This window comes from Typopeltis vanoorti, chromosome 6 (assembly GCF_054136105.1).
Source record: "Typopeltis vanoorti isolate ZY-2024b chromosome 6, IOZ_Tvanoo_1.0, whole genome shotgun sequence".
Taxonomy (NCBI): domain Eukaryota; kingdom Metazoa; phylum Arthropoda; class Arachnida; order Uropygi; family Thelyphonidae; genus Typopeltis; species Typopeltis vanoorti.
The window spans coordinates 87363465-87389957 of record NC_143554.1 but is presented as its reverse complement, the minus strand read 5'-3'; the positions used below and the strand labels follow the sequence as shown (position 1 = coordinate 87389957).

General features: G+C 35.6%; 1 protein-coding gene across 3 annotated transcripts in view; it reads right to left on the bottom strand.

Moving 5' to 3' along the window:
* The window catches only part of fidipidine (coiled-coil domain-containing protein 93), a 203282-nt gene that overhangs the window by 88604 nt on the left and 88185 nt on the right, over positions 1–26493 (bottom strand). For 2 of the 3 annotated variants that reach the window (XM_090394991.1, XM_090394993.1), the window contains one exon: positions 17892–17942. The exons of the other annotated variant lie outside the window; for it this stretch is intronic. In XM_090394991.1, coding sequence (XP_090251117.1) covers positions 17892–17942 — 51 coding nt within the window. The remainder of the gene's footprint in view (positions 1–17891; positions 17943–26493) is intronic. 3 annotated transcript variants of the gene reach the window in all.

Below are 26493 nucleotides of genomic sequence, written 5' to 3'. Positions count from 1 at the left end.
TTTATTTGACAGAAATCAGTACTAATCATCCAATGTTTTGGCAAAAACATGAATGCCAAGTGTCCTTTGTAATTGAAATACCATTGAAGTAACAAAGTTTAATATAGTTTATATACTTCATCACCAGGAATGGTTGAGTGATTAGCTTAAAATGGTTACTTTTCTTTTTCCTATTCACAAGACACTTAATCATCTATGTTGAACTATTTAAAATCACTTCAGTTAGTATCATTTTCTGAAATAAAGCATTCATGTGGCAAGAAATGTCATTACAAAACTACCATTTTATATATAATATATCCAAAATAAGAACTGCTAACAAACCTCACCTCAACATCAGTGCAGTTCAAAATTAGCACCATCAAATATAACAATAAATGGAAAGAAAATGGAATTACTGAAGAACTGAATAAGTACCAGACTAACATAATAGGTATTACTAAAACAAAGAAGACAAAAAAGTGACTTTTTTTAAGCAATAAATATAAAATGTTGTATTCAGGTAATAATGATCAGAGAAAAACAAAGGATTAACTTATAATATTCAACACTAAATATGAGATAATCTTCTTGAATAGCATGCATCAGAATGGGAACTGCATGACTTATTTGGGCCTAAGGTACCACAGAAGGTTCTACTAAGAAAAAGTGCAGGAATTTTTAGAGGCATTAGCAAAGACAGATGACAAAAAGAAAAGTTGGTCCTTGTTATGATCTAAACAGCAGGTAAAAACGATTATCAGATATATAGATAAGTGCAAAGATAACATAATGGTAAGTAACTCTTGGAAAAAGAGTATGACAAGGTGTCCAGAGAAAAGCTTTTCAGAATACAGGTATTTATTCAGCAGAATATAGGTAAAATAATAGCTTTTCAGAATGCTACAATTATATGGGGTGAACAGAACATTATACAGAGAAATGTATAGTCTATATTTAAGTTGTCAGTTAGAACAGAAGGAAATAAAGGAAGATGGTTTGATGTAAAATCAAGGGTAAGACAAGAATGCACATCATCTGCACTCATATTTATCTTCTATATGGATCACATTATGAAAGAAAGTGACATTAGGCCTAATATTAGAACTGGACATGTCAAACTTAGTTTTTTTGCTTTATGCAGATGATGTATTCCTAAACACATCTAGTGCAAGTCACCAGAATTCTCTAACTAAATAGAATAACAGCTGTATGAAATTTAGCATGAAAATCAGCAATAAAAAGACCAAAACTATGAAAATAGGCAGGAACACACAAAACTTCAGCTGCATTCTGAATGAGATCCTATAGAACAAGTAAAATATTTCAGCTATTTAGGCACAGTTTTTAGTGAGGATGGCAGGTTAATCTGAAAATAGACAACGGAATAAGCAAAGTTGGTATGGTGCGTAGCCAGCTGAATAAATTTATATGGAATAAGAGAGAAATCAGCCAAAACAAACTAGCAGTATACAAGACAGTGTTGAAAACAGTTTTAAGTTATGGATCTGAGAGGTGGTTAAAAATAAAGCACCTGATCAAAGACTAGAGACCACAGATACAAAGATTCTGAGAAAAATTAGAGAAGTGAACTGATGGCATTAATGGTAGAATCATATTAAAAATGAAGATATTATTAGAAAGGAACTTGACATTGTTAACATTCAAGAATGTGTCAGCAGAGCTAATCTAAGGTAGTATTGGCCGCTTAAGCAGAATGGATGAAGAAAGGTTAGCTAAACAGGTGTTTGATGCCAAGATGTCAGGAAAGAGACCCAGAGGAAGACCAAGATCTAGGTGGATTGATTCAGTCAGAAGTGCTTACAAGCACAGAATGTTAGATATGACAATATTGGAGTGCTCACAAGTAATAGATTGATCTGGAGAAAAATTATTGATAGGAGATTAATAATAATGTAAACTTAATCATGTAGTGCTGTCATAGCAACCTGAACACCCCTTGAGGGTACATATCAGGAAATTGATGATGTATGTATCCTTGGAAAGATTTATGCAAGCATACTTGAGATGAGGCTAAGAAAAATTATGGAAGAGGAGTGTTAAAATCATGTCAGTTGTGCCAATTATGTTAAAAATCATTTCAGCTGCACCAATTTTGTTAATACACATCTCTGTATAGAAATTATATGAAAATAATTTTGTTATCTCCTTAAAGACATGAGCTCTCGAACAGATCTATTTTCTGGGAGGTGTTTGCCCTTGAGTTTCGTGGTGCAGTGGCTCCCAAGCCCTTGATTACACTTGCCAATTCTTTGGCATTATCTGGAATGGTGCCAACAGCGCTGTCATTAGACTGTAGATCAATGGAAGAGAGTCTAGTGGAGCGATGCTTGGTGAACAATACTTAAAAGGAATATCTTGTATCAACCATGAAATTTGGAGGTGGTAGCCTAATGGTATGTGGCTGTTTTTTCTGGTTTGGACTGGTCCATTGGTTTATGTGTCCAAACAAATACAAACAGTTGCCATTCACACACTTTTGGCAACAGTGTATTTGGAATCCATTTGTTCTTCTCCAAATTTCTCTTCTATGATATTTAATACTGTTCTCTAGCATGCTTGTATAAATTTTACCTGAAATACTCACTAAGAAAATTGCTCTGTAATTCTCATATTCAGTTTTATTTTCCTGTTTACAGATGGGGTACAATGAGAACTGTGCTTTAATCACCCAGAATTCAGCTCAATGGTTGTCCAGTCCACCATCTATTCTAAATGATTTTCTGCATTTTTAAGGTTTTTGATGACTTTTTCTACCTCATGTATCATATATGCTATTCCCGATTGCATTTCTCTTGAATACTTTCTACCACTGTTGTCACTGCTTGTTTCATTTGTCTTTCAAACTAATTACTCCAAACATCCAGAATATATCTTCAGCTTTCAAGTTAACTTTATTATCCGATTCATTTTACTATAACTTTCCTCCGATGCTACACTTTTTCAACAGCCGCAAGAACATTTTGCTACTTTCCTTCTTCTATATCCTTAACAGTCTTTTCTTGACTAATTATTTTTGCATAATGCTTTGCTTACATTTTTCTCTATATTCTCTCTGAGCACATGCTGACTTACTTGCTCTTAACTTTCAACACACTTTTATCTTCCCCATAACTGCCTCAAACTTTTTTTTCAGTTCATGGAGTTCTGAACTTTCTATCCTTGTTGCCACATACTTCTCTAGCTGAATGAATGCTTTCTTCAGAGTCTGACAACTTCAAAGAATGGTTGTTGTTCTCAACAACAACCAGTTAACATATGCATTTTTTTCTTGAAAAAAAAAATGCATATGTTAGAATACAGTTCAGCTCATAAAGATGTTTGACTTTGATCCTTTAAAATACTTTTGTACAGACTTTTTTTTTTCTTTTGATATGGCATTCATTTTTATTCTGCTTAAATCTAAGCAGTGATCATTTCCTCCTTCAAATCCCTTGTATCCTGATACAGTGGAACGATATCTCTATCCACAATAACATAGTCTATGAGATTATTTTATGTCTTTCCTACATGTGATGGTAGTGTTTGCATTAAGGTTCTCCAATACCCTAATGTTCCAAATTAATCAACCTCTATTCTCCCATCAGTCAGATCTGGCACTGCAACATCACCACCTGGATGATACAAACTTGCAAAATGATCACTAAAACTCAACTATTTGATTTGCTTCTGTTACTTCTACTATCAGCACTTTTTAAAGTTGGCCTTCAATAGGTCTTACTACAGCTCATGGGTAAGGAAGGCCAAACTACACTGAACACATATGAGATAACTCTCCCACTTACTCACCAAAATTGCCTGGACATTCACACTGACCTACACCTTCCCTAAATATTGTCAAGTCCCTGACTGCACTTCTAAACTCTCTACTGAACAATATTTTCTCAAGACACCTAACTCCAAATCCATTCAAATGCAAACCAGCTTTATATATGTCTTCCTTTCCATCACTGCACACATTTACAAACTCTACATCATTCCTCCTACACAACCTGTGTATTTACTCATTTGAAATCATAGTGCTTTGTATCAGCAGACTTAACTTTTAATTTCACACTCTTCATATATGCTTGTATGAGCAACTCTTTCATATCTTCTCACTATGAAACTGTCACTAGATCATTAGTTAACTTGATCGTTCATGAAGAAGATAAATATATCAGGAAGGCAGCAAAACGTTTTAAAGGCCATTGATAAATAGAAATGGAAGAAAGGGTACTGTAGAAGAGGTCAGAGATGATAAAGGTGATATAAAAACTGAAGATAATGATATCCTGAATGCCTAAAATTAACTCTAAAGACTTAAATGGCACATGTGGCAGTGATAGAACAATGGTAAAAAGTAATAAATTTAGTTTAATCTTTTATCCAAGTGTGAGCAAACAAAGTTTGTGCCTGAAAGTATCTTCAGGACTCGGGTATGGTGGTACAACACCGGGCAACTAATTGCAAAGGTGGAGCAAACTAACATTACTCCTATCTCAGTATCTCCCTGCGGATATGTCTAATATTATGCATTAAGGGAAGGGCCACTATGCAGACTAGTTTCGACCTTTATCCAAGTGTGAGCAAACAAAGTTTGCTCACACTTGGATAAAGGATTAAACTAAATTTATTAGTCTAACCAAGTGAAAAATAAACTTTCAATGGTAGCAAGTATTTAAATGGAATGCGATCAGGAATACTTAATAATTGAGGTAGGGAAAAAAAAATAAACAGAAATCTGATGTGTGGAAAAGTAGTTGAAATAGATGATATTCAAAACCAGAAATGTTTAGATATGAAGGTATAAAAGTTTTACAGTGGTTTCATAATTCAGGAAATGGCCAGAAGACTTGATTCCAGATGACTAGAACAGCAATATCACAGTACCCATATATAAAAAATAAAGAAATAAAACAATGAGTTGTTGAAAGTTTTTCCACTTGGTTATATTATAAATTATATACTTGGTTTAACATCACTAAGTATTAAACCAAGTATAACCAAGTATGACATCACTAGGGCAAGTGATGTCATACCACCTTTACCACGAGTTGCCCCAGTCCTGAAAATACTTCAGGCGTAAACTTTGTTTGTTTACACATGAATAAAGGATTAAACCAAGTATATAATTTCTTATATACTTGATTTAATTGGAAATTGTGCAAGAGAAACTTGCACAATTTCCCAGAGAAGAACGAGCTGGGTTTAAGTTAAACAGAGGTCAAGATCAGATTTTTATTTGAAGACAAGAAGTTGAGAAATCAAGAGAATGATCTCTTTCAACTTTTGTTGATCTGAAAAAGGGATACGAAAAAGTTGCAGGACAAAAGCTGTTCAAGCCATACAATTATAATGTGTAAATATAATTTTAAAAATTATATTTACACATTAGAATTGAATTGAAGTATGAACAGGAAGGTGATTTGATGTAAAATAGTATAATACACAGCATCTCCATTGTTATTCACCATAAACATATATGGATCACTTCTTGTAGATAAGCTTATATGTTGGTAACACATCATCATACGTATATCAAGGATTTAGGCCTAGTATGGCCTGTTCCAGCCTTAGAAGTCATCGTTGAATCGTTTAAGACGACGTCCTGGTTTTCTTTTTCCTAATGGCTTGTACTTTAAGGCTTGTTTTGGTAATCTTTCTGTTTTCATTCTTTGAACATGTTCCATCCATCTGTGTTTATATTTTTTAATTTTTTCAATTACTGGTTCTTGGTTTAATTCTTTCATAATATCTTCGTTTCTTTCGTGATCAAATAGGGTATACTTTGCAGTTTTTCTCATGAACTTCATTTCTGCTGCTGTTAATCTTTGTTTGTCTTTTTGTTTTATTGTCCAGATTTCGCTTCCATACATTAAGACCGGTAGGGCTAATGTATTGTATACTTTTAGCCTGGTTTGTTTTTGAACTAGGTTTGGTTTAAATATAGAGTTAATTACTCCTGTTATTTTTAAATATTGTGCAATTTTTATGTTTATATCTTTTTCATTTTCATAAGTGATCATACATCCTAGTTAGTTAAATGAATTCACCTGTTCTAAGATCTTATCTAATACTATTTTAGTTCTTGTTGGATCTTTTCCTTTAAAGGCCATAGTTTTTGATTTTTCCGTTGATATTATCATACCATAATTTTTGGATATCTCATTTAGATTTAAAATAGCTTTCTGTAAGTTATCTTCAGAATTTGTAATTATTATTTGGTCGTCCGCAAAGAGGAGAGTGTTTAAGTTAACTGTAGGTGAAAGTATAATTCCTTGATGTAAATTTTTACTCCATTTTATTATTATTTCATTTAAGTAGATATTAAAAAGAGTTGCTGAGAGGGGACATCCCTGTCGGACCCCTTGGTTTATCTCTCTTGTATATGATAGCTCATGATTTAATCTTATTTGTAGTTGATTATTTTCATATATACTTGTGACAGCTTTTAGGATATTATTTGGTATTTGTCTTTCTTTTAATATGTTAAATAATATGTTTCTTTTAACTTTGTCAAATGCTTTTTCAAAGTCAATAAATGCAATATGTGTTTCTAAATTATATTCTCTTCTTTTCTCTATTATTAATTTTAGGCAGAAGGCTGGGTCTATACATGATCGTCCTTTTCTAAATCCATTTTGTACCTCTAGAATAAAGTTTTCGGAATATTTCATTAGTTTGTTATTTAAGATTCTGCTGTATATTTTGTAACATGAATTTAGTATACTGATACCTCTATAGTTTTTAGGGTCATCTCTATTACCTTTCTTAAAGATAGGAATCACAATTGCTTTTTTCCATTCTATTGGGGGGATACCAGTTGAGTAAATTTTATTTAAAAATAATAAGAGTCTTCCTTTGAATCTTGTTCCTGCGTATTTATATAGCTCTGAACCTAGCTTATCTTCTCCAGGTGATTTTCAGTTTCTTGTTTCTTTCAGGCTGATTTCTAATTCTTCTTCAGTTATTTCCTTTTCATTTTCATTAATTGTTTGCCAGTTGTCTTTTTTAAAATATTTGTCTGTCCACAGTTCTGTGTAGTAATTTAGAAATTCTTCTAATTTCAATTCAGTGTTTAATTTTATGTTTTCTTTGGCATCTGCATTTAGGTGTTTCAAAATCTTATATACATTGGGTCTTATTTTATATAAATCATGTTCTAAATTAGAAACAAATTTATTCCATGATTCTCTATGTCTTTTTCTGACTTCTCTTTTAGCTATGGCTCTTATTCTTTTATATTCTATTTCATCTTCTAATCTTTTACTGTTTAACCATTTGTGATAGGCTTCTTTTTTCTTTTTGATTATTTCTTTGATTGTATCATCCCAGATCTTCAGTTTTTTTCTTTTATTGAATTTTTTGGTCTTTTCTAAGCTTTCATTTACTGCTGCATTTAGTATCGTTTTTATATTAAGCCATTCTATTTCTATTTCTATTTCTTCATTTTGTTTTATTTTATCTAGATACTGGTTAATTCTTTGCTCATATAGCCATTGTACATTTGTGTCATTCAATAGTCTAGTTTTATAATCAAATGTTTCAATTTTTCTTTCTGTTCTTGTTACTTGTAGCCATTTAGGTGGTAATCTTAATTTTATTTTAACAAGGAAGTGGTCACTGCTTATTTCATATCATCTGTGAACTCTAACATCTAGTGAAAATTTTGATGTCTTTTCATTTAATATGAAGTAATCTAATATTGATTTCCATCCTCTTGCTGCCCAAGTATATTTATGTATGTCTTTATGTTTATAGAAGGAATTCATTATTTTTAGGTTATTATAAACTACAAAGTCAATCAATTTTTTACCATTTCTGTTTAGAGTGTGTTCTCCATGTATTCCTATATTATTATTAATTTTCGTGTTTCCAATTCTTGCATTTAAGTCTCCTGCTACAATTATGTAATCATTTTTATTCATTTTATTATATATGTTTTGAAGCTGATTATAAAAATCAATATTATCCTGTTCTCTTCCTTCTTCTGGGGCATATAAACCAATTATTGTTAAATAGCCTCTATCTATTTTTATTCTAGCTTCTATTATTCTTTCATTCCATAATTTATAATGTTTTAACTGTTTTGAAAGGGAGTTATGAATCCAAATCATGACTCCTGCTTGTGCTCTTTGGTCTCTGTCGACTCCACTGTATATCACATTAAAATTTTCAGTTCTCATAGTTCCTTTTAATTTCTTTTTTGTTTCAGTGATTACTGCTATTTTAAAATTTCTTTCATTTAATAACTGGCCTAATTCTATTTCTTTATATGCTATTCCTCTTACATTCCAGTTTGCTATGTGTATTATATTTTGTCGTTTCCATTTTCGTTTTCCCTTTTCCATTCCAGGGTCGTTTCCCATAGATTCAATCCGATTATCTTTTTCTGTCAGCTGACAAGTATGGTTATGTTCTTCATGTCAGGGGACTAGCCTGACGATGGAATAGTTCAGTGGTAGGGCTGCTACCTTAAGGCTTCTGAACTCGCCTTCTTCCAAATTTAAACCCATAGGAGGAATAGGGTATATTGAAGGGGAAAGGGTAGATTATAGAAGAAATATAGTAAGGTTTATAGAGAGGGCATAGTTGTAAGGCCAGAAATGAAAAGACCCCATGGCCCTCGAGTACTCTAATAGCACAAGGGTCATAATGTAAGAAGAGTTGGCTGATAAAGCCTTATAGGAAAGATTAAAGTAAGTGGGTCTTCCTCAAAGTAGAAGAAGGAGAGGATAGATCCAGCTAGGGGTCCATGGGAGTGCCGCTTCCCTTACAATCAAGATGATTGCCCCTTATGGCAATCATCTTGATTGTAAGGGAAGTTGTAAGGAATATTGGTAACACATGACTATTAAATTATTTCAGGAATTTACAATGTATATTGGAATATTAATTAAAAGAAACTTTAAATACTTCCTATATTATGGCAATGTCACATTGCCATCTTCATGGGAACATACAACTATGACACGTACACACATGGCACTACAAACAGCAAATGAGACAGAAGAGAGAAAATTAACACTGTTCCTAGAGTCCTAAAGGTGCCCGCTAGTGGGCTATATTGGGTTGTCTTGCCTGTTGGGCTGAAGTTCTCAAGATGCAAGCTTCCAAAATTTGGGGCAGTCTCATGCACCCAAATTTGTTGAGGTTTGGAAAGTTTTTTTTAGAGCTGAGGCTGATTCCATGAACAACCTTTCATATTTAAATTTGCTGCAGTGTAATAACGTGGGTTTCTTCCAATGTATTCTGTGCGGGTCATCCAGAGCATGGCTGTGTTGGTGAAACCAGATGTAGTCTTTGTGTTCCAATATCCTGACATTTGCTGTCCTGCCTGTTTGGCCAACTAGGACGGTTTACAGCTGCAAGGGACCTGGTATCCTCCAGGTAGGTCTAGGGGATGTGGCTGGTCTATGGTGGAGCAGATAACGCATGCCAATTTCTTATATGGTTTGTAACAAGAAGTCAGGTCATATTTTTTTTCAGATTTTGGTTAACTTTTCAGAGGTGGCCCAGATATAGGGAATGGTGATGGATTTAGTGTAATCTTTGTTATGAAGTGGGGGTGGGGTTGTGGTTAACTGGTTTTAATATTTCTTTGGGGTTGTAGCCATTTGCTAAGAAAGTGCTAAGGATGTGTTTAATTCAGTGGTTAGGGTATTGTCATCTGAATAGATTAATTTTGCTCTACTATAGTGTTTTTATAACCACATTATTGTCGGAAGGGGACTGCTGGTGAATATATCTGCCTGTATAGGTAGGTTTTCTGTAAACAGAGAAAGCCAAGGATAAACACTTTGGATAAATGTTTGGCTAATTTGTATGTGTGGGAATCAATGCCATCCACTATGGAATGTAATGGTACATTTTGTTCATGTATTTTTGGAAGTCCATATATTTTTTTTTGAGGGGGGCGGATCTAGAGTTAAAAGGTTTTAGTTTGGAAAGACTTTTAGTAGGATTATACTGATCAAGTGCATATAATAAACAAATAGGTTATACCCAATTAGTTTCACCAACTAAGGCTGTTGGCATCTTCAGTGTACGTAACTGATGTAAGGCACTAAAAAGTAAAAAACTGTTACAAACTATAATCAACCGATTCCAATTATATTAAACAAAGAATAGAGAGCGCGTATGATACATGCATAGGGCGTGCATGATATCACTTGCTATTTAGGAACGTTCTATAGTTGGCACTATAATTCAGTTCTGGCGAGTTGAAGGATCTGATAAGGGTCTTCCAGATCACGGGCAAGATTAGTCCTTGGTTCCTGTTAAGGTTTTGTATACAGTGGGCAACTGTTGTGGCCTCCTTAAAAATTCGGGAGCGCAAGTCCTCCTCCATGTAAGGAATTGTGCTTCTATCCCACTCTATGGTATGGTTCGTTCTTGAGGAATGAAAAGCCAACACCGATTTTTCTTCTCTGTTATTATTGACATCACCTATGTGTCCTTTTTGCCTAATTTCAAGGCTCCTTGAAGTTTGGCTAATGTAATTCAAGCCGCACAAGCAGGGTATGTTATAAACATGCCAGGGTATGGCATGTTTATAGCAGCTTTTCATTTCTCAAGAACAAACCATACCATAGAGTGGGATAGAAGCACAACTCCTTACATGGAGGAGGAATTCCGCTCCCGAATTTTTAAGGATGCCACAACAGTTGCCCACTGTATACAAAACCTTAACAGGAACCAAGGACTAATATTGCCCGTGATCTGGAAGACCCTTATCAGATCCTTCAACTCGCCAGAACTGAATTATAGTGCCAACTATAGAACATTTCTAAATAACAACAGGTGATATCATGCACGCTCTATGCATGTATTGTATGCGCTCTGTTCTTTGTTTAATATAATTGGAATCGGTTGATTATAGTTTGTAACAGTTTTTTACTTTTTTAGTGCCTTACATCAGTTATGTACCCTGAAGATGCCAACAACCTTAGTTGGTGAAACTAGTTGGTATAACATATTCGTTTATTATATGCACTTGATCAATATAATCCCATTAAAAGTATTTCCAGAGCTTTTTGGTCAAAAAAATTAAACGTTTTTTAAGGTTTTAGTTTGTTATAACTTTCACATCCCAAGAAGTGACCTTCTTAAGGAGCCTTTGGAGTGTTCTAATTTGGGAGCTGGTGGGATTATATTCAATAGGGAGGTAGGTAGTCCGATCTAACAATAAAGCATTGCTGTTTTGGTGAGAACTTCTGTGGTGTTTCCCTTATCTACGTTGGGTGATTACTATTTCTTTGTTTTTCTTAATTTCTTGTAGAGTTTATATTCTCCTTTGGATAGGTTGGGTTTTTGGTGGTCTTGCTTTGGTAAGAAAACCTGCTACATCCAGTCTGATATTGTTGGAGTTATGGTTTGGAAAGTTGCAGATACCACGTTCTATCTGAATCATTATTACTTCTGCTGTTATTTTCTTAGGAGTTATGGCAAAATTGTCGCCACGTGCAAGTGCATTGAGTGCCTCAGACTTCAAAGAAATGGAAGAAAGGTTGATTAGAGTGCTGAGTGGTTATTGAGTGGTTTGGACACAATTTTGCCATAACTCCTAAGAAAACACCAGCCGAAGAAATAATGATTCAGATAGAATGTGGTATCCGCAACCTTCCAAATCATACCTGCAACAATATCAGACTGGATGTAGCAGGTGTTCTCACCAAAGCAAGACCACCAAAAACCAACCTATCCAAAGAGAATGAAAAGCTCTACAAGAAATTAAAAAAAAAAAAAAAGAAATAGCAATCACCAAAGTGAATAAGGGAAATGCCACTGTGATTCTCAACCAAACCGACAATGCTTTATTGTTAGATCAGGCTACCTAACTACCTATTGAATATAATCCCACCAGCTCCCAAATTAGAACACTCCAAAGGCTCCTTAAAAAGGTCACTTCTTGGCCTGTGGAAGTTACTAACAAACTAAAACCTTTTAACTCTAGACCCCCAACCCAAATATATGGACTTCCAAAAATACATAAACAAAATGTATCATTACATTCCATAGTGGATGGCATTGATTCCCCCACATACAAATTAGCCAAACATTTATCCAAAGCACTCCCACATTATACCGGCATCACACATTAAAAAACTTAGCCCACTTCAAAGCCAGCATATAAAACCTCTCACTCCAACATACTGATGTAATGGTCAGTTGTGACATCTCCTCCCTATATCCAAATGTTCCACTCAAGGAAACCTCAGAGCTCATCCAAGCCAAATTTCCTCCCAATATCTCAGCCCTATTTCAGTTCACAATGAACTCAGGCTATTTCATTTGGCAAGGAAAATTCTACAGCCAGAGAGGACAGCCATGGGTTCACCACTCTCCCCACCCCTGGCCAACTTCTTTATGGAGACTTGAAGAGAAAGCCTTAAACTTAGCCGTACAAAAATCAACTGTTTGGCTTAGCTACGTTGATGTTCGCTATTTGGCCACATGGCTCAGAGACAGTCCAATCCTTCTTAACACACTTCAACAACCAACATCCCAGAATCCAGTTCCCCTTGCAAAAAGAGGAAAACAACAGTCTCCCTTTCCTAGACACTCTAATCACTCGCCAGCCTGATGGATCCTTGGCTTTCTGTTTACAGAAAACCTACCCATACAGACAGATATATTCACCAGCAGTTTCCCCCTCCGACAATAATATGGTTATAAAAACACTATAACAGGAAAAATTATTCTGTTCAGATGACAATACCCTAACCACTGAACTAAACCATATCCTTAGCACTTTCTTAGCCAATGGCTACAACTCCAAAGAAATATTAAAACCAGTTTAACCCCCCTCCCCAATCACTCCCTTCATAACAAAGATTACACTAAATTCATCACCATTCCCTATATCTAGGGCACCTCTGAAAAGTTACCCAAAATCTTAATAAATATGACCTGACTTCTTGTTACAAACCATATAAGAAATTGGCATCCCTTATCTGCCCCACCAAAGACCAGCCACTTCCCCTAGACCTACCTGGAGTGTACCAGGTCCCTTGCAGCCGTAAACTGTCCTAGTTTGGCCAAACAGGCAGGACAGCCAAATGTCAGGATATTGGAACACAAAGACTACATCTGGTTTCACCAATACTGCCACTCTGGACTTTTGCAGACCATGCTCTGGATAACCACCACAGAATACATTGGAAGAAACCACGTTATTACACCGCAGCAAATTTAAATACAAAAGGTTGTTCATGGAATCAGCCTCAGCTCTAAAAAAACTTTCCAAACCTCAACAAATTTGGGTGCATGAGACTGCCCCAAATTTGGGAAGCTTGCATCTTGAGAACTTCAGCCCAACAGCCCAATATAGCCCACTAGCAGGCACCTTTAGGACTCTAGGAACACCATTAATTTTCTCTCTTCTGTCTCATTTGCTGTTTGTAGTGCCATGTGTGCATGTGTCATAGTTGTATGTTCCCATGAAGATGGTGATGTGACACTGCCGAAATATAGGAAGTATTTATTAAAGTTTCTTTTAATTAATATTCAATATACATTATAAATTCCTGAAATAATTTAATAGTCATATATGGATCACATTATGAAGATATGTTGTATTTATCATGATATCAAAACCAGAGATATTCAACTTGGCTCTTTATGCAGATATTATACTCATCTGTGAATCCAGTACAATCTTAACTGAATTGAATAACAACTGCTATATAACAAAATTAGCAAGAAAACTGAAAATAGGTAAGAATATGGAAAATATCCAATGTATATTCTCAATGGAGAGCCTACAGAACAAGTAAACTATTTTATCTATTTAGGCATAAGTATTAGTGAAGTTGGCAAATTAAATATTGAAATACAACAGAATGGGTAAATTTGATTTTGGAAAATTAAATTAGTCAAAAGACTAACTGACTAGACTAAATTGACTAGTACATAACCTAGCTATGTACTAGTCAATTTTCAAAAATTTAAGTTATTTATAAAAGTTGGATTAGAAATAAAACAGCTGATTGACCAAAGAATGAAGACTACAGATTGGACAATTTTGAGAAAAATTAGGAGAATGAACAAATGGCTGTCAATAGCAGAATCAAAGTAAAAATTAAGAAACTGGGAATTTATATTGTTAGCATTCAGGAATATAAGTAGAGCTGAGGTAGTCGTCATCATAGTTTATTCATAATATGATACAATGTCAAAAAGGGAAAAGAGATTTATATAAAAAAAGTAAAGATTGCAAATTATGGTCTTCTAAGTCTCTCTATCTTGAACTGACTGGTAGATGTCAGATGGAGTTTTACAGTTCAGCCTATTGATGGTTTCACATATGTATTGCCAAAATTGTTTGCATGGTCTTCCTCTACTGTGATTGCCATCTTCTAGTTTGTACAGAATGAGGGATTCCAAAAAGGGTGGGATTTCAGGATGTCTGAGTTGATGTACAAAGCCATCTGAGTTGTATTTTTTTGACTATATTGACAAGTGGTTCTTGCTTAGTCAGATTTAGCACAAGAGAGTTAGTGACACAGTCCATCCAAGGATCAGTCTGAGACATGTAGTTCCAAAGGAATTAATTAGATCTGTAGTTTTTTTGGTGCTTATTATCCAGGGTTTGAGAACCATACAAGAAGATGGTTGCACGGTACAGTCTTAGTTTTGTCTTTAATGATATTAAGGATGATTTCCAGATTGGGGGGGGGGGGGGTGTTATGGAAGACTAGATCCAGCTGAGGTAGTATGGTCAATTAAACAGAAAAGGAGAGGAAATATTAGTAAACTAGATGGTTGATGTTAGGATGGCAAGGAAAAGAAAAGAGGAAAATCAAAATCTGGATGGGGTGAAGCAGCTAGAAGTGCATATCAGGAATTCATTTATAATACTTGGTTCGGTTTATTTAATTTACACAAAAATAACTAAGGTTATGACTATTACATCTACAAATTGTATGCCCTCAAGCTCATTTACATGATGGGAGGGAATGTAAAGCCCAAGATTGTGGAAAGGGAAATATGCTATCTTCATTTGAGAATCACTTATTTTTAGTTGAATACTTCCTTTAAAAATTACCTTACATTCTATATATGACTTGAACTAAAGTTGAACCAACTAGAAACAAAAGCAGTGATGCTTAAGACTACTATTAAGATACTAATTAGAATGTTTACTAACAGCATTACAGTAATATCCAATATTGTTCTATATTCTAGCAGCCAAACTTTTGAAACAAAGCTTTGAAATTTGTCGTCGTTTATAAGCATTTAACAGAGTTTGTAATTTTTTTTTATGTAGTGCAGTACCAAAAATACTCATGCCAAATGTTGTATTCACATAAATTCTTAGTCACTTTTGAAAAAACTTTTTTCAAAGATTTTCAACTGTTCTACTTAGCTATAAAACAATACTGGATATTTATAACACTTTAATAAAATTAAATTCGCTTATGTAAAATACCATTAGTTCATCAGAGCATGTCCATGTCCTCTTGATGAGGATATTACATAATTAATCTACTTAAATATAACTTAAATATAACTTCATCAGTGAGTAGCTAGACCGAGTACTTAAAAAAGTACTCGGTCTAGCTACTCACTGATGAAGCCTCAAAAAAGGCTGAAACCGGTCTGGGTAGTGACCTCACCACCATAATGTAATAACAGCATACATTTCCTAGGAAATGTGTTTTTACATTATGGTAAATACCTAAGAATAGTGATCAGAACTTTACCGACTTGGCTGCGAGATTTCCGGTATTGCACTAGGTGCTGGGCCACTTGCATTTAGCGGACGCTTAGTGATCACCGATACTTTATAGTTTACTATACTATATTCGGCAAGAAACTCTCTGATTCCAATCTTTGAGTTTCTTATTCGGTTTTAAAACAATGTGGGATTTAATATCCCCTTAATTTAAATAACATAATTAATCTCTTTATCACTTTCAAAGAAAGTGAAAAGGAAGAAAACCTTCTTTTTATATTTTAGAAGTTTCAGCAATAATACAAGCAGACAAAGGAATAAAGGTATGCTGTGTTTTTTTTTTTTTTTAGGTCCCATCACATCAATAAATATTTCATGGATGAGGCACTGGAGTTATTAGTAATGTTAGTGAGGAATAATCATAGTGCTGACAAATACTGACTAATTATTACTTATTAACGTTACTTACTGGTCTAATACATAACAAGGACATTAACTATATGGCTTCTATACCATTTCAGAAAGATTCTTGCAACATATTCATTGAGGCTTGGATAAACTATATTAGCTTGACTATCACATATGCTTAGCCATATTCTTTTACAAAAAACTAATCTGTTCTCATCCTTTCAAAATCAATCCTTTTGATGAACTACATATCATTTAATGATATATTCAGAAGTGTAAATTTACAATTTTCAAAATAGTATGTTATTCAACAATATGTACCTTTTTAGGCTTGTGTATAGGAACAGTAACAGTATAAGTATATCAGGGTGTTACACAATGGAGTAAAAAATTATTCCATTATTTTATCTAATAAATATGGCAAATATGTCACACTGAATTAACCAATCATTTTCCTACTCAGCAGTATGCTGATTATACAGTGTGCCCATTAAGTAATGAGATTTTTTTTTTTTTTTTTTTTTTTTTTTTTACAGGACAGCCCTTTGAATAAAAGTAAGAAACGTGTTTATTGTTTTGACCACTAGAGTGTGTTGTAACTGCAGATGCAACTTCTGAGTTGGTGACACAGCAGTTTTCATGTGGCAACTGTTGAAGTAAGAGTGCGTGAGTAGAACATGGCAGAAGTTGCGTAATGGAGCAAAGAGATGTGATAAAATTTTACTGTAAATTAGAGAAACTGCTACAGAAGTGTACCAAGACCTAAAAAAAAAAAAATTTATGATGATGACTGAGCTGTCACAGGTGTTCCACTGGTTTTCAACTTTTACAGAGGTGAGGGATTTCCTATAGGAGGAACCACACTGCAGATGGCAGACGAATGAAAATGTCTGCCATCTACATGAAAGCTAAGGAAATTGTTGCCCATGACAGGCGAAAAACCACTAGGCTTCTACAGCTTGGTGTTGGTAAGGAAATGGATTAATCTTAGAAAGAGATCTGCACAAGAGGAAGATTCATTTGAGGTTTGTACTGCACATGTTGACACGTGAACAGAGAGAGAGCGCGCGTGCACTGGGTTGCATGTTGTCAAAATTCATCCATGCAGTTGATCAAGATTGTGATGTGTTGCAAAGAATTGTCACTGGTGATGAAAGTTGGTGTTTTCAGTTTGATCCAGAAATGAAATGACAGAGCATGGAACATCTTCCCAGCAGAAGGTTGTCAAAATCACGTGTCAAGACAATGATCATTTTTTTCGATGCTGCTGGAATTATCTCATAAATTTATTCCTGAGGGCACCACAGTGAGCAGTCAGTATTATTTAGGAGTAATGCAATGTCTGTACGTCCACCAGCAACATGTCAGGGAAAGAACTGTTCCACCAGTTTTTGTTGCATGGCAATGTGCCTGTGCACTGACTGTGAAGCAGTTTCTGGCTTTGAAGAACAACCCCCCCCCCATTCGCCAGATTTGGTTCCTGCAGACTTTATCCTCTTCTCAAAGATGAAGAAGTGTATCTTGAAATGGGAGTGCTTCAGCAACATTGAGGATATCCAACATTCAAATGATTAGTTTTATAAAAAGTAATATTAGTAAAGAAATCAAAGTTAACTGGAACCTTTCAAATGTAACCAACTTCTGGTAGGTGTTTTTACAATACTGGAAGATCTATTTTATCAAAAAAACTGGGATCTAATAAGTTAATTTATTATTTTAATTTAAGGATTAATCAATGATTAGTGAAATCCAATGTTTTTAGTAAAGAATTTCAGTTAAAAATAGGATTAGCTATTGTTTGATTCTTAAATGGCACACTAACCTCATGCTCTTCCATGGCAGACATGCTACTCAACAATTTCTGGATTCTTTGCTATTTATATATATAACAAACAGCATTACAAACTTGGAATACATGACAAACAACTAGAAGTATTTATTTATGAATTATAAGAAATTCAGGCAACATAACATAATGCAATGTTATTTTATGAACTATCAAGTCACAAAATATCATGAATAATTAGATACTAAGCTTAAGAGAAACTTCAGGACACCAACGGCATTTGGATAAGGAAGTTTAATCTTGATCATAATGGTTAACCATGTAAAATTTTGAGTCAACGATTCAATTATAAATTGATTTTATTATATCTTAGTGGGAAAAAAAAAAAAATATATATATATATGCATGCATACATGCACACACACACACACCAGATATACTCAAAATATCATCAATGGTTCATCACATGTAAAACTCAAGATTTAATGGAACTCATTTCATTGCTTGTGATAAGAGCTACTTAAGAGAGAGAAATAGTAATTTTACTCTAAAAAAAAACAAGTCCATGGTCTCCCCTGGAGGACTCTGGTAATAATAAAAATATATAACATGCATTCACAATGCAAGTCTTGGTCACAGCTGCACAGGTAGAAGGTTTTTTTTGTGTGCACGTGTATGTGTATTCCTGGTGTCTGGTAAACAAGGTGGTAGTGTATTCAGTAGGATATATGAAATGCTCATTGCTTAGCCAACCATGCTGGAAGGTGTTGCAGGCTACTAAACCCAGTTCATCAGTGCTGTGAATGGATAGATGGTAAAGAAGAAAGAAGAGACATATTGATGGGTTTCTGAAATAGAAGGATATTGTTGTTATCCTTGAGAGTGAAATGTGAGGAAGACTATTCTAGAGGACAGAGGCAGATGGAATTATAGAGGAGGATGAAAAGCCAGTTCAGTTTTAGCACTTTCAGTTAGTACCAATGAACATACCTACATATGGCATAAGACAGAAACAAAACGTGTATAAACAATTGAAGTGAGTCCATGAGAGAAAAAAAGAAGCCATGTGCTATGGTATCAATGATGGCAATATAATGACCTGGATTTGAATTTGGTCTAGGATGTGAAAAACCTTTATAAGAGCTTTTCAAGTGAATGCAAATCAACTGGTCTCACATGGAGGTGGCAGCATTTTTTCCTCCTTAGGTTTTTAATCCCACATAGACAAGCCAGCCAGAAAAGTATATACACAGTTATCAAAATAATAGACTGGTTAAAAGTATACACACAGTTATCAAAATAATAAATGCCTAATTGTCTTAATTTTTTATGCTATAATTCCAAATAGTCCATCCACCAAGACATGCAATGAATAACAGAAATAGCTGGAGTAAAATCATAAGATGGTGGCTTGGCAAGGAATCAATGCCAGACAAAACCAAATGCCTCAGAAATATTAATCATAACTACAAGTTCCTCCAAATTTTTTACCATGGCCTGTGTCCAAAGGTGGGTAAGGTTAACAAGGTCTGCTTGTAGTCCAAGAATGGTGGAATTATCCATATTGGTGATCCCTAAAAAACAATGAGACTCCAAGTATTGAAGATGGTTAAGTGGAGAAGGTCATCATAACCATCAATGAGACAAGAATATGATTTGATAGTATACTTATCTTCCCTCTTCTCACTTAATCTTCCTTTTATGGATAGGCTATATAAAGGCTTGCTTCCATGTTGTTTAGTAGATGACAGATGGTGTGAGAGCTTGTGTACGAGTAGGTGATCAAAGATGGGTATACTCTAGAACACAAATTTTTAACCCATTTGGAGAAATACCATCTGAACCACGAGACTTTCTTGATACTAGTAAGTATCCTAACATGATTCCAGTTTACTTACCTTTATTCTGATACTGGACCCTTTCACATCAAGCAGTGCATTATCTCCACCTGGATGATAATGCTTTTGCAATGTGATCACTTTGACATGAATTTAAGTCTTCTGTCACCTTATCTTACTACATGCATTCATTAAAATGATTGTTCCATAATTATTCTTTGTTTTACTTGCTATACAAAACAATTTTTTGAGCTATCCCTTTGCTGTTGCGTTAATTTCTTCTCAATCTGATTTTTCTTTACCATACTGATTATTCTTCTTGTCTTTGTATTTCTCATGAGCTTGTGCTTACATTTTTTTTTTTTTTAATATTTCCTCTAAATTTTCCTTTTGCAGCTCCTGCTTTTAGAAACTCCCATTGATTTAAGCTTCAGATCTTGGGCATCTAAGTCTGATACAGTCTCTTCAGTTTCTATGCATGACTAACATCCTTCCTTTGTCTTTTCTTATACCACAGTACTGCTCCAAGTCACTTACTACGTTTGCCTAATTACTGGAATTATAGTTTCACATATATTCCTTCTTAAATGAAAATTCTACATACATAGCATAGCCCAGGTTAAGAATACATGATCACTATCTATCTCTTACCCTAATTAGAGGTAGAGCACAACCTCGGTTATAAACAGATCTGATGTTACATGATGATCAAAACCCCAGGTTCCTTCTATCAAGTGCTCTTTTATGTAAGCATCTTTCATTATCTGCATAAATATAATTTTCGTGTGTATTTTTCTCTTCCTGATTTATGTCTCCACATTTGAAAGTTCCATAATAATTACTTTGTATTCATTGATTTATTTTTCCCATACATGGTGATATTCATACACCACCAGGCATTATCAGCAGATACACACAGAAGACAACACATGACTATTATTCAGTACTTTTTATCTAGAAGAGTACATTTCATGGAACTAATGCTTTTTGCTTTGTGTGTGTGTGTGTGTGAGGGTTGTTTGAAAAGTTTGGTAAATTTCCAACAGACGGCAACACAATTCATTCATTCTTACCAGTGTCAGCACGTATCATCTTTTTCATGACCTCTGGCAAAATTTTAGTCTCATGCAATACATAGTTCTTATTTGGCAAACATTTAAAATGACAGTGTTCACATTTTTCATAAAAATGGAGAAAAACGAGTTTCGTGAAGTGATAAAACATTTTTATTTGAAGAAGTGGACAGCCGTGCAGATCAAAGTTGAGTTAGATGCAGTTCATGGGGATCTGCACCAGCAGTAAATACCATTTGTTTTGGGATAAATGAGTTTAAACGTGGTCATGAGTCCATCAAAGATAAAGCAAGCTCCAGACACCTGACTTAGGTCACTACGAAGGAAATGATTGACAAAATCCGTGGTATCGTTATGGAAGATTGCCAAGTGAAAGTGCGCGAGATTGCTGAGATTGTAGGTATCTCAACTAAATGGGTGTATAATATCCTACACAAAAAATTGCACATGAAAAAGCTGTGTGCAATGGGTGCCACGATTGTTGACTGTCGATCAAAAATGCATGCAAATTGCGATGTTTAATCGCAATTCGCAGGATTATTTGTATTGATTCGTGACTGTAGATGAAACTTGGATCCACCACTACACACGAGTTCAAGCACCAGTGAAAACAGTGGACAATGGCCAGTGAAAGAGCACTGTAAAAAGCCAAGACCGTTTGGTCAGCTGGGAAGGTGATGGCCACTCTTTTTTGGGATTCCCAAGGAATTATCATGATAGACTATTTGAAAAAGGGCAAGACAATAACAGGAGTTTATGATGCATCATTGTTGGACCGTTTAAAAGAAGAATTGCAGAAAAAATTATTACTATTATTATGGGCAACTCCAGGGAGTCATTAGACTCATCGAGGGAGGCCCCAAATCATATTCATCACAACTATTTGACATTCATACAGTATCTATCATACCTCGCCTTAAACTCATTCATTGTCACAGCATCCACCACAGACTCAGGGAGCGCATTCCACTCATTCACTACTCTAAAAGTAAAGAACCCAGCTCTAACACCTTTACTAACCACACTTTTGCCCAGTTTCCATGGATGTCCCCTAGTCCTCCCACAACCAGCCCTGTTCTCAAAAATATCTTCTGAATTAATTTTATAGAAACCCTTCAGTAATTTGAATGTCTCAATCATATCTCCCCTTCTCTGCCTATCAACCAATTTTTGCAACCCACAAATCCTCAACCTGTTCTCATACGGTTTATTCCACAGACCTGCCATCATCTTGGTCACTCGCCTCTGGATCCTCTCCACCTCCTCCCCATCAAGAAGAAACCTAGGTGACCAAATCTGAGCACAGTAGTCTAGATGGGGTCTTATCAAGGCTCGGTACAGAGGAACAACAACCTGCTTGTCTCTGCTTGTCAACGTATTCTTCAGCAACCAAGTGATTTGATGAGCTGTTTTGGTCACTTTTGCAATGTGTCCCCTAAATTTCAATTCCTTATCTACCAACACTCCTAAATCTCGTGCCTCATCAACTTCCTGGAGCACGGTTCCACCAATGCAGTAAACTGCTGCCAATCTTTTCACCCCAAAATGCATAACCTTACATTTTGCCACATTAAACTGACATCCATTCTCCTTAGCCCAGACCTCCCTATCCAAATCATCCTGCAAAATTTTGACGTCATCTGCATTCACTATTGCCCTACCCAACTTCGCATCATCCGCAAACAAATGAACTGTTCCTCTCAGATCATTTCCTATATCATTTATGAACAAATTAAACAGCAGTGGTCCAAGAACAGATCCTTGTGGCACACCACTAGTCACAGGCCGTCTTGTGGACTCTACTCCCGAGTAAACCACTCTCTGATATCTCTCCGTCAACCACCCTCCTATCCATCTCACCAACCCTATGTCCATTCCCATATGCTGCAATTTACTGATTAGAATTCCATGTGGAATCCTGTCAAAGGCCTTGGCAAGGTCCAGTAGAATCACCGTAAACCCATTACCCTTATCCACTTCAGCCGTCACTGTGTTATAATACCTGAGCAAGTTACTGAGGCATAACCTACCCTTCACAAACCATGCTGTCCCCGATACAGTATCCCATTTTCTTCTATCCAATCTTGTATTTTCCTCTTGACTATTTTCTCTAAGACCTTGACAATGATTCCTGATATGCTAATCAGTCGGTAATTTACAACAGCAGTCTTGGAACCACCTTTATGCAGTGGAACTATTTTCCCCTCTTTCCACCCGCTCAGGACTAACCCAGACCCAAGACTCAAATTAAACAAAATGGTCAAGGGTACTGACAATTCTTTAGCTGCTTCTCGTACAACATGAGCTGGTATACCATCCAATCCCACAGATGTATTGACATTGAGGTTATGCAATAGACTACTCACCTCCACTTCATTAACCACAATTCCCGTATAATCTACTGGTTTATTCGTTTCTGCAATGTCACCACCTGGATGATATACTTTTGCAAAGTGCTCACTCAGTAACTCAACTATCTCAACTGATTCAGTTACCTCCCTACCATCGGCATTCTTTAAAATCAATCTGCCATGTACATTTTTCCTTTTACTTGCTACATATCTAAAAAACTGTTTAGGATTCTCTTTAGCCTGCATGGCCAATGTTCTTTCGTAATCCTTTTTTGCTTTTCTTACCACACTCGTCACCCTTCTGGCCTGCGCTTTATACCGTTCATGTGCCTGCCGGTCACCCTTCTCCTTAAATTCCCTCCATAGTTGCTTCTTTTTTTGCAACTCAAGCTTAATGGTGTTATTCATCCATTTAACCCCTACTTGATTTATTATTCGGACTCTAGGTATACAGTCAGCCATTGCTTCATGCAAGCACTTCTTAACTACCTCCCATGCACTATCAACTTCTAGTCCTTGCAGTTGTACATGCCATGGCACTGAACCAATCAAACTCCTAAGCTTGTCATACTTTCCAGCCCAATAATTCCACATGTACCCTGTCTTAATTGAAAATTCTACACCTTTAGCCACCTCCCAAGTTAAGACCCTATGATCACTCTCACCGATTGGTGGCAATGTGGTCATATTTGTTACAGCCAAATCCTCAGATGTAATTACTAGGTCAAGCACTCTCTGACCCCTAGTATTTTCCATTACATGCTGTCGCAGATAGTTATCCCTTAATAACCGCATAAAATCCAGTTCCTTCCTCCCGTGTGTCCTCTCCTCACTCCAATCAATGCGACCATAGTTGAAATCTCCCATAATAATCACCCTCCTTCCACCCTTTTCTTCTATTTGCTTGTGCATACTGTCACCACCATCTTTTCCATCACCTGGTCTATAGCAGCACCCAATTGTATATTTAGTTCTGCTAGCCACAATCTCACACCAAATGGCCTCAAATGTGCTCTTTTCCCTATCCTGCAATTCAACTTCTATTCTCCTTGGCTGGAGCTCATCAGCTATCATCAACAATACTCCTCCCCCCATTTTATTCTCTCTGTCATTCCTGAACACACTATACCCATCACATTCAATCCCACTAGTTATATCATCTACAGTCAGCCATGTTTCACTAATACCTATAACCTGTGGTCTGGAAGTGCCAACCATGGCCAAAAACTCTTCCTTCTTGTTCCTAATACTCCTAGTATTAGTGTACATGAATTTAAGACCCCATTAGCCCCAACCCTACCTTGATGCCTTATATTAACTATCCCACTCAGATTTGTTGTCCTTATTTGCTCTGGCATATTATATTCATTCTTACATTCAACTGCCTCCATAAGGACTGTATCTCTACCCCCCCCCTAACAAATCTAGTTTCCCTGAATTTGCACATCCGCTACATTCAGCAACACTTCCTCAAGTCTTCTTACACCGTAACCATTCAAATGCAAGCCATCCATCTTATATAGATCCTTTCGCCCATCAAACTCACTCCACACATCCACAAATTCCACATCACTCGTCATACATAACCCACGCATAAAGTCATTTGCAATTATAGCCCTCCTTTTAAACATTTCACTGTCATACCGTGGCAAAAGACTAATCATTCTAACTCTCTCACTCTTTTCTTTTGCTACCTCAAACAATTCATTCAGGTCTTCTATCATTTCCATTTTATCTCCTTTCAAATCATTCGTACCTGCCACAACAATCATTTCTTTCACCCTTTCCTTTTGCTCTCTAATAGATGCAGTTACGTCCTTTATGGTCGCACCAGGTTGGTACGATTTTGTCAAATCCTCTACTAACATACCTCGTACTAACGAGTCTCCATACAGCACTCTATCCTTCATTTTGTTCATGTTCACATTCATACGTCTATTTTTCCTGTCATACCTTTTATTATTGGTTGGTTCATTCAGTCTACTTTTGTTCATGCACTCTAGCTCCTGTTTTGCTCTTTCTATCGCACTATTCAACAACGCGATCTCACTCAATGCATCCCAAAGTATCCCAAAATGACCAAGATTGGTGCACAAAAAAGTGCTCTTTCATCAAGACAATGCACAGTCCCATACATCAGCCGTCGCAATGGCAAAATTCCACAAACTTAGGTTCGAATTGGTTCCACATCCACTGTATTCTTCAGACTTGGCTCCATGTGACTTCTTGTTCCCAAATTTAAAAAATTTGGCTTGGTGGGAAAAAATTTCTTTGAATGAGGATGTCATGAAGTCTGTCAATAACTATTTTGCACAATTCGACAAATCTTGACATACTTTTTTTTTTTTTGGAAGTTTTTTTTCACTTGGTTAGACTATAAATTATATATTTAGTTTAATCCTTTATCCAAGTGTAAGCAAACAAAGTTTGCACGTGAAGTATCTTCAGGACTGGAGCAACTTTCGGCAAAGGTGGACTGAGTTCTGATCACTTTCCTTAGTATCCCACAATGCAAAGCACATCTCCTTGCAGACATGACATGTATAATGCTATGCATTATGGGAAGGGTCACTACCCACACTGGTTTCAAATTGAGATCTCTTCAGTGGGAGCCAGACCCACAAGTGATATCAAGGTTGAAGCGATGCAGAAGTCATATTTCCATAAGTGTTGCCAAAAGGTGTCACACCGTATTATTAAATTACTCTGGATTAGAGAAAGATGTTGAAAGTTTTTTTTTCACTTGGTTAGACTATAAATTATATAGAAGTATCCCACAATGGAAAGCACATCTCCTTGTGGACATGATTTTTTTTGCAAGAAGCTTGTTGTAGTAGGTTTAAATGAACTCTTATTCAAAAATATAGTATTCTACTTCAACATTATTTTTTTCATTCTACTCTTCTCATCCAATGCACTCCAGCAATCTCCCTAACCTCATATATTCAGTCCACATCCACTTTGAATACATAATTAATACTTGCATTAAACAACATGATTAATACTTGCATTAAACAACAAAAATTCATGATTATCTATTTATGACACAGCATGCCTATGTATATCAGCTAAGTAGCAGCATCTCAAGTGTGAATTATAATTAACAATAGTGATGCTATGAAACAGTAATTATGTATTAATGCTGTTAAACATGCTTAAAAGTTAAAAAATAAATGCCTTTAACTCCTTTGATTCCTCGCAGATAGGTAGGAGTAAAGGATCACTAAATGCCTTACTTTTGGAAATCAGTTGGTCTTTTCTCTTAGCTACTAATGATTTGGAAGGCAATGGTGTGAAAGTATGGAGACTAATATCATTGTCTGAAACAGTGAGATTTCTGTGGTTGATTTTCTAAGTGGAGTTAAAAACCTGGGTT